At 39.8% G+C, this 13,208-nt stretch overlaps 1 protein-coding gene across 1 annotated transcript; it reads right to left on the bottom strand.

Annotated features, from left to right (window-relative positions):
* Positions 1 to 1,820: 1,820 nt before the first annotated feature.
* gnl1 (guanine nucleotide binding protein-like 1) lies at positions 1,821 to 12,880 on the bottom strand. Its single transcript, XM_075465852.1, has 12 exons — positions 12,644 to 12,880; positions 11,393 to 11,543; positions 9,987 to 10,123; positions 9,715 to 9,866; positions 6,736 to 6,807; positions 5,793 to 5,985; positions 5,566 to 5,664; positions 5,253 to 5,435; positions 4,957 to 5,135; positions 4,530 to 4,707; positions 4,008 to 4,148; positions 1,821 to 3,894 (listed from the first exon to the last, which is right to left on the bottom strand). The coding sequence occupies exons 1-12, from the start codon at positions 12,714 to 12,716 to the stop codon at positions 3,632 to 3,634; spliced, it is 1,821 nt and encodes a 606-aa protein (XP_075321967.1). The 5' UTR covers positions 12,717 to 12,880; the 3' UTR covers positions 1,821 to 3,631.
* Between the last annotated feature and the right edge of the window lie 328 nt (positions 12,881 to 13,208).

Here is a 13,208-nt window from a genome sequence, read left to right as displayed (position 1 = left end):
AACGCAGTGTACCCAGCATGTAGTTATGTTATAATGTTAGAATAAAACTTTTGTTCCAGAGAATGTCCTGACAATTGGAAGAGCTCAGAGAAACAAGCGTCATCACTATAAAAACAGACTAACAACATATTCCAATGGAGCAACTTTTCAAGAGTGTTAATCTTCTTCACTCATGCAAGGATCAGACGCCTCTCTACAGCAAATGACATGCAGGCAGTCTTTCTAGTTATTTTTACGATGACTCTTCAAATACAGTCAGATTAATCTTGACTTATCACGTCTTACTGAAGTAGTCAGCCTCACTGACCCCTGATGAGCGAGTCACTACAAACTCCTGCTGTGATCCTAGATGTCAGTCAAATCTGAAGAGTTCATTCCAACTTCAGCTTTAGATCACAGTTTCCTAAGAAACCAAATACTGTATGTCAGCCTGACTTATGAGCAAACTGTGAAAAATGCTGCCAAGCTGTCGACTCCCCATAGTGTGGGATAATGTGTTTTTTCTTCTAACCCAAAAGATTTTTTAGAGATACTGAAGACTTATCTCATATTAATGGTGGTTTAATGTTCATGACATACTTATTACGTAAATGTAGCATTTCAGTATCTTGCTCAAAGATACTTCACCAGGCAGACTGAGGTGTGGGATTGAGTCAGCGACCTTGCAATTTAAGAACAACCACTCAACCTGCTGAGCTTCAGCCGCCCCTGCATTTATGTCATTAATTCAAGTACAAATATGAGTCACTTGTTTTTTACTTTTCATACCATTTTCTGCTACATCCAAAAGGAAAATTCTATACTATCTCCTTTTACTAGATTGACAAGTTGGTTTATACTACCGCACAGATGAAAAAATAACAGCTTGGCATGATAGAGTCCTTATTCAAAAGATAGATTTATTATTTTATTGAGTTTAGAACATTTAATGCTATTTTCTGAATTTTGACAGTTAAACATTTAATTGATAAATGAGAAATTAAACGACAGAACAATCCATGATAAGCTGCAACTGGAAACAATGTTTGTAAAATCAGCTCAAACTTAATAAGGTACAATGAAGAAAGTCTGTTTTTATACCACAAGACAATATCATTGTGACATTATAGAATGAGTCACAAGAGACAATTACCTGCTTTTAATGGTTTTACATTTATTTACTGATCAATGTTCTTTTTTTTAAACTTATAATTTAATAACAGTTGTTTGAAAAATGTACAGCTGTATGGAAATATAGGTGCTCTATTATTATATCTACCTATCTATATGTATATATATATAAAACATTTAGTTAAAATCTGCACAGCTCAAAGGATTTGGCAATGATTTTGTGGTTCAGTAGATTCTATTTGATTTTATGTTGTCTCATTCTAATTTTACCCATCAGGAAATTTGCCTTTGAGGTAATGTTGGAGGAGTTTGATTAGATCCGACTAAAGCGCAGCCGATCATTTGCATCAGAAAGTCTTCATTTCAAATCCAATTATGTGCTGCAGTTCTTCATGATGTCACCAAACAAATCAGGAGACAACATTGATTACACAGCACAAACATCTAATCAATAATAACACCACCACCCCCAAGTCCACTCAGTCTGCCCTCTTTGATCACAAACGTCTTCTGAGGTTTTGTTAGAACATTCAAAGTTATGTGTGGGCGAAGCTGGAGGACACTGGTTCTTTAAAGATCTGGATAAAAGCAAATATCTGTAAGAAGCTCTATTTTTAAAAAAAAAGAAAAACACTTTGATGAGGTTTTGATAGTTTTCTTCTTTAATTGCAGAAAGCAGTCCAGCCATCATTAGGCATACTAGGAATGAAATAAGGAATGCAGCAAACCTTGATCACATCTCGAGTTTTTACACTCGTATGCTCTCGAGATGCTTTTAACATTTCCAGGATTGAATAAAACAAAACACAACAACTAAATCTCTGCTGTGTTTATAACAGCATGGTAGTGTTTAGCATCTGCTTCCATTGTACCGATGGTAGACCACTCGTGGCTGCAGTGCGATGCATTACCCAGTAACGCAGTGCTGTGCAGATCCCTCAGTGAATGCATGAATCAGGTACAGCACAACGCAATAATACAGCACTCGGGATTGGACATGGGTGGGACCATCACAGAGAAACAAATAAGAGACTGGTCAAACAAAAGAAAATCATTCTGGGAGAAAAGTGGGATGTTACTTACAATGACAAACAGATGGAAGCTGTCGTGGCCAGATTCTCTTTCTGTGCAGTTAAAAAGGAACAACCTGCATTTCTTTTTTAAATTTGCTTATTTAGTCCCTTGATGAGAGTGTGTTTACCGTGCAGACACAGCTGCAGCTACTTTGTTAGCTTCATGCTAAGAAAAAGCAGCCTTGAGCTGTAAAGAAGACAACTGACATCTCCAAATCTAAAGTTTTCTCTCACTTGCTTAAGCTGTATAAAATATTCAAGAATAAGATCAATAGGTTGAAGGAGTTTGCCCCCCCCTCCCTTGCTGGTAACCTCAACGTCACGATGACAAGATCAGGATTTCACTCACACAGGTCAATAAATAATAGAACATAACTTGCCTATAAACCTAAGCTTTAGAACAGATTTAGTCATTCGCTGCTTTCCGTCTTTGTTTTAATTACTAAACTACAGATAAACACACACACATCTCAACCAGAAAGCAAATTATATATTTTTTTAAAAGTTTGATGTATCCCTTTAACTTATTTTGAAAGTAGATTCTGCTGGATCAGATCCAATGTGCTGCCATTAGCATATAAACATGCTGAATGGGGATGGCAAAATCCTTCTCTAAATACTGAAGCTCCCCATCATTATCTAAGCACAATTACGGTAGTTAAAACACTACAGCTTTCATTTCTGACACAGCATCCTTCGGCAAAAGAAAATCAGTAACTCCCCCATCCAAAAAAATATTCTGAATTTCCAACCAAACATTCACAATATCATCTAAACCAGTATCAACTTAAAGGATAAATGATCCTTTGATAGATTTGAAATATTTGTAAAACTGTGTGTGAAATGTTGGTTTTATTAGTTCTAGTGTCTCCAATATCCCAACTCAGCAAATGTTATGGTCTATAAAGAAGATTTAGAGTTCTGAAATCTCCAGCTGCTCTGAGAGCCAAAAGGCTGCGTTAGTGAATGACATCATATCAACAGTGCATCTGATTTGTCTCGTCACCCGTTCCTGAACTTTGGCATCTCAGCTATGAGGTCACTTACTGATGAAAATACTGAAAACCAGATGGTTGATTATTCCAGGCTCAGGTAAATCACTTTGATCATTTGTTGCTGAGAACTACATGCAAAATAAAAAAAGATCAAACCAAACCCGTTCCTAGAAGCGACAGCGAAGATCAAGCTGAGCAAGCAGAGCAGAGGCACAGCACGGAATAGATGAATATGCTCTGTATGTCACAGGAGGTAGGGAACTACATGACTGAAAGACTATTGATCTCCTTAATGTACATTAAATAATACTAGAGGAGTGATGATGCAGGAACACAGGAGAGGGAATGCAGGTTTAGGAAAAACGAGGAATGAAAGGTTTGTAAAGCACACGGGGTAGAAAAAAAAAAAAGAGGAACAGTTAGTTTATTGTGCTCGTCTCGCGCTCTGTTATTTCACGCACAGTCATTTTCCCGGAGTACATTGTACATGTTGACAGTGAAGCCTGACGGCTTCTCATCCTGCCTCCGGTGCCCAAACCCCTCATCTTCATCATCTCCGTCCTCATCATCATCTGCATCCCGGTCTCTCTCATCCTCTGGCTCTGTGCTGGACTCTCCATCGTCTTCGTCCTCCTTGTCTCCTGTTCCTTCCTGCTCTGTTGCCCTTCCTTGTAGAGCCAGAATCTCTGGCAAGTCTGGGTGATTTTCCCAATGCTCTGTAGACCAGAAATAATCCCCCAAGATAAATTAATTTGACCCACCTGCCAATTTTAACTCTTAAAATACAAATGAAGCTGAAATGAGCAGATGTGGAGGAGCCTTTACTTACCTCTCAGGCAGCTGTAGCCGGTGGGTCGGAGGCAGAGACATAATCTGCCATCAATTGCCAACCGTAGCAGACTATTCGCTGAGCGGTAAACATCGTTCCGAGCTGCTTTTGCTGTTTTATAGCCTCTCCTCTCTGCCCAAGCTGAAGAAAGTAAAGACAAAAAGAGCACTTTGATGACAGCTGCCATGGACGGGATAATAAACTGTGGTACCATAATTAAAGGATGAGACTTGTTTACTGCCCACTGTCATCCTTGTCCATTACAAGATTAATTCCCAAAATAAACTGCTCAAACCAATGAGAAACGTCTCCCAATATAGTGTATTCCTCTGGAACACAGAGCCACTGTGCTTTATTTTTTAATCAATGGCTTAAACACCATCCTGCTACTGTTTGTATTCACTATATCACCAAATCAACAGCTTCTGTTCCATACTTTTGTCTGAGAGACTACAGCCACCGGCTATTTAAGACGTAATATAGTTTATCTCATGCAGGAAAGGGGATTGAATACTGACTTACCCTCACACACATCCCAGGCAGTCCACCTGGGTTCTTCAGAGCCCTGCTGTCCTTTGCTTTCTTGTAAACTGGGATGTTTGAGCTTCAGCAGAGGGAGGAACGGAGTCCTTTCACACAGATAACCAACTGAGGTGTAGGGCTCTTGTAGCTGAGACACTGGGTAAATACCCGCCAGAATCTATGGAAAATAAAATCATCATCTGATTATATAAAAAATAAAAATAAAAAAAAAGTGAAAAAACACATTTTAAAAGGCTGAGAAGCCGTCACAGAAAGAAAGCCTGCGTATCTTCCACTGCCTATTAAAATGGAAGTATAAGATGGATAATCTGTCTTCCCAGGTGTGTCTGTGTGCTATTCAATACAATTAGGTTACTATTGAGTTTGATTCACATCTGCAATCAAGTACGCAAAAGTGTGCCTGTACCTGTAGCTGCTTATTGACAAGAGAGGGGAAGACCAGTCCAGGGCAGTCGCAGAGTTTGACTGTCGGGGTGAGGTAGTAGGTCTGGAAGTATTTGGTGTGGCCTGGGGTTCGAGACACACTCACAACCTTCCTCCCAACAAGGCTGTTTATAATAGATGACTTACCAACATTTGGAAATCCTGGAAAAACAAGAGTGAATCAAGATCTCCATGGTAATAATGTGCATTGGACTGGGATTCATCTTTGTGTATATTCTAAGAGAATACCGACACATTCCCCCTGAGATTAAATCTTACCTATGCAACCCAACGTAAGAACCCCATCTTTGTAGAGCTCTCGTGACAGGTTGCTCATCTCCATAGCACTATCACTTTGGTGCTCCACCAGCACAGATTCAGCTCCCTCATCTGTTTGCTCTCCACCCAGTCGCTCAGCAACAGCATCTCTCTGAATCTTCTGCTCCCAGCTGGACAGGTCAACTGAGGAAAAGATAAAAGGATCGGTAACTTTTTGAGGAAGAGCATGAAGGTGGAGCTGCTCATTAATCACAATTCATTGCCTGGATAAGAATCATAAAAGACGAAGAGCACATGTACGCTTTTCTCCCACCTCTCCCAGAAGTGATCTCCTGGCAGGCTTTAAAGATATCTATAAGACCTCCAGCGTGACCCCAATCAGCCTTCCTCGTCATCCTCCTTTTCTGGAGAACTACAAAAAAAAGGAGGAAAAAAAAAAGGAAAAGAAAGTATTATCATAACAAGGGCTGTAGGCATTTATGCAGCAGGCTATATTTAGTCATCCACTAGTTTCCCCGTTAACTCCCACGCTCTGCTCACCCGTGCTGTAGGGTTGTCCAGGGTGGGAGGTGAAGCACACTATTTGCAGGTGGGGAAACTGGGACGTCATGTAGTGTTTCCAGGCGATCACAAGTGGGGGAGGACACAGGTCGGCTTTGTTCAACACCAGGATTACTTGCTTCTGTACATCTCCAGTGATGTAATGGTAAAGAGATGGAGGAAACTGCAGCGCCTGGATGGTTTGCAAGAGGACACATTTCTTAGAATGATAATTATGGCCTGTTCATCAAATAAATCACTAGATCATGTCATTATTAATAGGAACAAAATTAGTTCTGCCTTTTTTAACTTTTGAAAGTGTGTCAAAGCCAAATAAGTGGGTTTTGTCATTACTGTGAAATTAAAGTCTGAGCAACAGACACTGAACACAGCAGTAAGTTATAATCCCGCCCATTAATCAGCACGATCACAGCATATAAGATCAAAGGAGACCCTAATGAAAGAAAACAAAAGCCCGTTAAACTGAACTGATGATCAGAGAATTGAATTCATTCTCATAAGAAGAACAATCACTTAATTTCTTGTCAAACAAGATCTTCCAGTAACTGCAGTCAGATTCTCATAAAACTCAATTTGGCCTCTACAAAAATCACACAGACTAAAATGTCAGTATGTCTTTGAAGAAGAAGCAACACATTTATATTCTTTATATTTCCTGAACTTCTCGTCTACAAGTATACAGCTATCATTATGAGTAATAGTGGTGTACAATCTGTCCATGTTGACTTTCATCTAGTAACCCTCTGGACATCCATTATGCATGAAGCCAAACACTCTTATGCAGTCATTGTAGGAAAACAAACAGATTAAAAAAAATAATAATAATAATAATTATAATAATAGTAAATTGATAAATATTGAAAATGTCTCCACCTAATGGCCCAATTCATTCTGAAGGCTTTTTCTTTAAAGTTTGACCTACCGGGTGCCGGATGTCAACAATAAGCAGGATGACATCTGACATCTCCAAAACTCTCCACAGCTGTCTCCATGTCTGAAATAAAGATAAATCAGTAAGTTAACCAGGTTCAGTGGTGGAAAGCATATAATTTATTTCAGGTAAACACAAGAAACTTGTGCTAAAGAAAAAAGGACCAGACTCAGTGAATAATTCCCTATACTCCCTATATAGATCAGTGAGCAGTGCTGACCAACATGTCATTGGGGTCATCAGTTGGGAACCTCCTTTCATTAGTGTTTCATCTAGTTGGGCCCACGACACCTCCAGGAGGCTAGAGAATGACCATTGGCGTCCCAGAGTCACCCCCCTAATGACAGCCAACACTGCTCCTCACACCATAACAAGCATCTTTTTTTCCCCCACAGCTACAAGCTACCTCAGCCTCTCACCAACTGCACACCAGTCAATAAAATCTGACCTGAAAGAAGCTTTTTTTGAAGTTGCTACGGCCTAAAGCTCAAACAACAATGTGGTTGCATGAAATGTTGAGTCTGCAGAGTTAACAAAATAACTGAGCTCTGCTTGGGTTTATGTGACAAACTCATCAGGTTTATCTGTAGGAGGCAGCTGTTTTCAGCAAAAAAGCTCTAATTCAGTATACACAAGCTGTTCAGCACCAAAGAGCAGACAGTAAACATAATGGCGTGTTTAGCAGCTAAAAAGCCAGATGTTTCCCTTGTTTGTATAGTCAAGACTAAAAACAGAGACTAAATGTTGGTCCAAAATATGAACTGAGGCATGAAACATGACTCCAAATGAGAGATAGTGTTTCGTCGGTGGTGCTGGAAGTATAAATGGGCAACTATTTTCTAAGTTCACCATGGTTACCTTGTTTCTGCTGCCCTCAAGGGGTCACATCACAAACACTGAAGATCCAGAGCTCCAGACTAATGCCTTGTCGAGCCTGACGCAGTTATGGTGCGGAGTTGACGTCACTGCGTGTGCAACTTGTGACATTAACTCAGCACCATAACTAGTTACACCAGCACTAAGAGGCCCTTTCACTCAGCAACAGCACTATAAGGAGTTATGCATCATTCATACACAAATATATACAGAATCCATTCAACTCCATTACTTTTAAGCAGTATTTGCTGTTTTTGTAACATCTGCTGTAATTGTACCTTAGGTTTTATTGGGCTGTACAGATGCCTATAGGAGAGAGACCTTCTTCCACACTCTTCCCATAAGCTCCTCCTGTTTTTCCAAACTTGCGTAGCGGGTTAGAAATATCAGGTGGTAAACAACCGCAACAACATCGAAGCCACCAAAGCATCAGGTATTTTGATGTTGTTTGTAAGGTCGAGAGCAGTGACAATAGCCCCATCTCATTATTATGATGACAGCAGCCTCACGCTGGCTCACACGCACACACCAATTCTTGCTCCATGGCGTGTGTTTCACATGATGAATGATGACGTTAGAAAGGGAGATGAGACGGGGAGCATAGTTGCCAGTTTCACTGGTAAAATGAAGTCACACCGACTACAAAAATGGTCGCAGTCTGGAGCCCCAAAGTAATAGCTTAATATTCATTATTCTGTTTAATCTAAAGTGTGTATTTAATAGTTCTGAACTCGTATTCATTCACATAGACTCATTCAGTCGAGCAGCTTATTCATCTACGTGTTACTTTTCCATCTATTTCATCCTCAGTTCAAACTTAAAAAGCTATCATCTCTAGATTACTGAGAGGCACTTATGACACCACCAGCTGCTCGAGCCCCGCTTCTGCTGAGATGGATCTCCTGAGCTCACCCCGTGCTCTGAAATCAAATCATCTTCAGGATTTTTTTACTTTTGGGGAAAAAAAAAAAAACAGTAATCACTTTCATAGTCTGAGCAAAACGGAACAATAACACAGCATACCGATGATATATAATGGTGCTTTCCCCAAAAGAGAAGAGCAGACAATACACATGCATATTATGTGTCCTGAAATTCTTTCCGATCTCTACGTGATCCAACCTAAAGGAATGAAATCATCAGTTTCTGGAGCAATGATTACCCAGCAAGTCAAGCCTGCTGGGTAATCATCACTTTACAGGCGAACTCATTAAGAAGCAGCATTACCTCATGCTGTTATCTGATGTCAATGGACTTAACAGGATTCCTGAATACTGATTTAGCACAGAAAAAAAAAAAGTGTCAGATTTTGTTCTGCCACCAAAAGAAGGGTTATCGCATAATAAAAATGGCTCTGTGGCTGAATACTGAGCTTACTCCTCTGAAGTGGAAAAGGAGCATTAGTGAGGATTGCCAATAAGGCCCTTTTCAGGCATGGGATTCACAACGTTAATGGCTTCATTGATTTGTAAAAAAGAGGGCACTCTGTCTTTCAGACTTGCGTTGCTTTAAGTCAATACATATATATATATATATATATATATATATATATATATATATATATATATAATGATCAAAGTTGTTGCTAATATCTTTACTTCACTGTTCACTGTCTCTCAATCAATGTGCTGAGGTGCTGTTAGTACAAAAAATAATGGAAAAGGAAAACTGTGTCATTCATTTTGACCCATCCCTATTTGTGCATACCTGTGGGTTAATGTAGCTGCAGATTGTTCATAATCGTACCGTTACAAGTGATCCACAAATGTTGCCTGGTCAAACCTTAAAAGATTGCTGTCTGTACTTTTTATGGAAAAGTACCCAAGTGCTCATTCAGGCATGATGAAGACACATTCAGTTGCCCATGGATTAATGGAGAAGAAAGTGCAAGCCTAAAAGGGGCTTAAATGGACTAATCCCAGTTCAACAGGCAATTGGTGAAGTCTGACCTAGAGTCTAAGAACGTCTGGGTAACGTAATATATTAGTGGAGAGAATTTCGACTTGACAGGATTCTCTAGGTCAAAGACTGCTCAATACTCCACTCTTTACTGATAAATAAATCTTTAGCAGTATTATCCTGTAACTAAGTTACCTCAAGATTGTGCTCAAAGTGGCTTAGAGAGCCAGGTGGGTTTCTTGAGTGCAAATCCTCCAGGTAATCTCTGTATGACTTCTCCTCTTTCCTCAGCAGGCTCTCTCGTGACATCTCATAAGTCCACGATGGTCGTAGCGGGAAGCTAAGACCTGGAGGTGCATAATCAAGTTTCAGCATGTCAAGCAATGACCCATTACATTAGCCCACTCTGCTAACCTGTGGGGCTTACTGCAACACTGCCATTAGAGGAGTATCAAGAAGCACCTGACCTTTCTCTGAGGGGTAGATGTCATTGATGTCGACCTCAAGTTCTTTGTCTGAAACTGGTTGCAGCACCGTATCCATGGCCAGCTTCTTCCTCCTCTCCACCTCCTCTTTACTTTCTTTCTCAAAGTGCAGTCGAAACCTGAAAAAGAGCAGAGGGAAGGTGTTGATTGTTTTAAGGCATTTTGAACAAATGGCTGTCAAGCAGGGACTAATGCGCCTTCGTTGTGCAGCTGTGTCGTATGAAAGTATGAAGGCGGCATGGGGCGGGGTGTGGGGGGGTCAAAGTTGATCTGCTGCCGATATCCCTCTGATCCAGCAACAGAGGTGGTAAAAGAGGAGAAATGGGCTATGTGTGTAAGGGCAAGATGGCATCATGGAACCTCTAACAAATGATGCAGTTGCCACTCAGCTGATTCTGCAACTCTGGTTTGATGTGTGTAAGCACACACTGATGCAGAACTGAGACCCATCTATGTGGCATGTGTAAATTACCAAAGAGACTGTCTTTTTGTATCAATCAATCTGCATGTAAACTTGCATACAATGCTAATTAATGTCTTAAATGATCATAGATGCTGTCATAGGCAACACACAGAGTGGTGACTGCCACAGCCTCACTAGAAAAACGATAAGAGCCACTTTTTTTTTTAATTAAATGGTGATGAAAACTAGAATCTTTATCTCATTATCCTCTTGTTTAGATACAGAGCTCAAGTAAGTATCACCAAATATTTCCAAAATTGTGCAATGTGATGTTACAGGTACAGCACAAAATTTCTATCAATTTCAAATGAGAGACAACTGGGAAAAAAAATATAAACCTATCAAAGCAGATTGTTAAATAATTTACAAAGCTTTACGACTAAAGAGCTGTATTCTTATTTTTTCCTCCCTGGTGTGTGTTGCATCATTTTTGGTGCATGTACAAGTCTGTGAAGTTGCAAAGCCCAATGTCCAGACCAAAAGGAGGTCTCCCCAAACGAGTGGATATGGTGTCTGAACTGTCTGAAATGCCTTGTTTGTGGTCCAGACTTTTCTTCGGGTACTAATTAACGTCATGATGACACACATTTGTATCATTGATGCCTGGTGGGTAACTTGGCACATATATAGCAAAGAACACACAGCTGCCTCACATTCAGCCATTTTTTTTTTTTTTTTTTACCAATGAGCTGAACAATTAGAGCAGACTTCACCTTTTGGGAGGGGAGCCTCTAAGAGACAGCAAATAGAAGAATGTGTTTCAGACAGTAGGTGACAAGGGGTGCTGCAGCAAAGCACAATATGAGGAAATCCAATGTGTTATTCAAGCATTAAAGCATGTAAACCTCTTCTAGTAGATTCTGTAAATGAGCATAGTATGGACTCTTTAATTAAGTGAGTATAAGAAATTATACTGACAACTCACCTGTTAGGGTCATATCTACCTTCTCTGCTGGAGGGCTGCTGATTCATTCTTCTAACGTCAGTGGTCTCACTATCTGAGGTGTCTGACTGGCGCTCTCCTCCCCCTCGCTCCACACTTGCATTGCGGCTGCTCGGTCCAGAACCTGCGTCACCTGGAAGCGAAGGTGAGAAATCACAGCGCACATCAGGAACTGATGTCAGGACTGCATTTTCCAACTTAAACTGGCTGAGAAAACATAGAACTATTTTGACCTGGTAATCTGAGAAATGAAAAATCTTGACTTTCATTTGATCTTTACTATACCAGAAAGAGTCTTAAGAGATTGAAAATTACTTTTTAAAAAAGATAATCCTGGCCAAAATGAGAGCAGTATCACCAAATAGGTTACAGACATACCTACATATAAGATTTACATCAAATTTACACGAATTATGCCTCATTAAATCATACATATAATGGTAACGTGAATCAAACCACGTACATCCCAGTGTGGATCCTTTCAAGTATTGTGACATGTAAAACTTACATAAATAATAACTAAAGGTCTCACTAACAGTTAGACAAGTAAAAGCATGCTTTTAAGCGTTTGTGTAGTCAAACATGTGAGAGAAGATCACTTGTGTTTACATTGAATAAAAGGTATGATAAATACTTTTCATCATGGTGTAAGTGGGCATGAACAGACCTAAAGACAAGAACGATCCCAATGTGTCCTTGAAATGTAAAACCATAATCAAGGGTATTTCATTAAGCTTTTCTAAGTTGACGTCAACTATAACTGTTATATATCCACAAAGACGCATACAAAACAAATCAAATGTGTGATCTTATAGCGTAGTGTACAAGGAACAGACATCAAGCACATGGAGGTGTTTCAGTCCTGTCATTACTGTTTACAGGCTGAACTATTGACAGTAACCTGACACATGCCTCTGGTTAGTTTGACAGCTTATATGGTATTGTTTATGTCTAATAATCCAGGGGAAACATTAATTATTTAACGCTTTTGTAGCAAACAGGTTAGCTCGTGCGCTCAGCTGTACCAGTCAACTTCGACGGCAAGTTACAGTTCATCGCTGAGCTTATATTAATATAAGTGCTTACATAGGTTACATAAGTGGTATCATGTTCTAACTGAATCTAGCAACACTGTTTTACACAATGCAGGAGCACAAACACTTTAATACTTCACAGAATTTAGTCGTGGAGCTAAGTGCTAATGCTAGCATGCTAACAGTCAAATTGAGTTACCTCTTTTTCTCTCGCGTTTGACCTGGAGCTGTTTCTTCTTCTGTTTGTTGCTAAATGGCTTTTTCCGCGGCATAGTCAAGAAATACGGTGTCTGATAAATATATTTAAATAGCTATGCTCTGTGTATCGCTAGTTAGAACCTCACACACAGTTTTTTACTTGGCGTTATTTACATAGATGAAGTTTCTCGACTCCTACACTTTTTTAGTGACGCCATATCCACTGCAGACTGCGGAGAATGGTGGACGAAGCCAAGCGGAAGGGGTCCTCAAACCCATCAATTTTGCACTTTTGGTAATTATTTACACGATATCATTTAGCTTTAACTTTAAAAGGATAAACAGTCATACCATGTATACCACTGTCGACATATAAATCACAACATATTAGGAAAACTTAGAGTAAACATCTAGCACTTCGATGGTACAGTCCACTTTTGGAAAAACCTCTCAAATTTGCACATTCCACCTGAGCAGACATACCACACCAGCAGTGGCACGATGAAATATCAACAATATATGCATAACATCACCAACACAGTAACTGAGTTTTCATCAGCATTGAA

Source organism: Odontesthes bonariensis, chromosome 5 (assembly GCF_027942865.1).
Source record: "Odontesthes bonariensis isolate fOdoBon6 chromosome 5, fOdoBon6.hap1, whole genome shotgun sequence".
NCBI lineage: Eukaryota > Metazoa > Chordata > Actinopteri > Atheriniformes > Atherinopsidae > Odontesthes > Odontesthes bonariensis.
Note: the sequence above shows the minus strand (reverse complement) of the source record. Positions and strands in the feature narration are given on the sequence as shown.

Excerpts from the sequence above, each read along its gene's own strand:
- gnl1 (XM_075465852.1), bottom strand. The coding sequence starts at position 12,716 with ATGCCGCGGAAAAAGCCATTTAGCAACAAACAGAAGAAGAAACAGCTC. Across the intron at positions 9,867-9,986 it reads CATCTACCCCTCAGAGAAAG|GTCTTAGCTTCCCGCTACGA; the intron begins GTCAGGTGCTTC and ends ATGCACCTCCAG. Across the intron at positions 5,986-6,735 it reads TTGTTGACATCCGGCACCCG|GCGCTGCAGTTTCCTCCATC; the intron begins GTAGGTCAAACT and ends CAAACCATCCAG.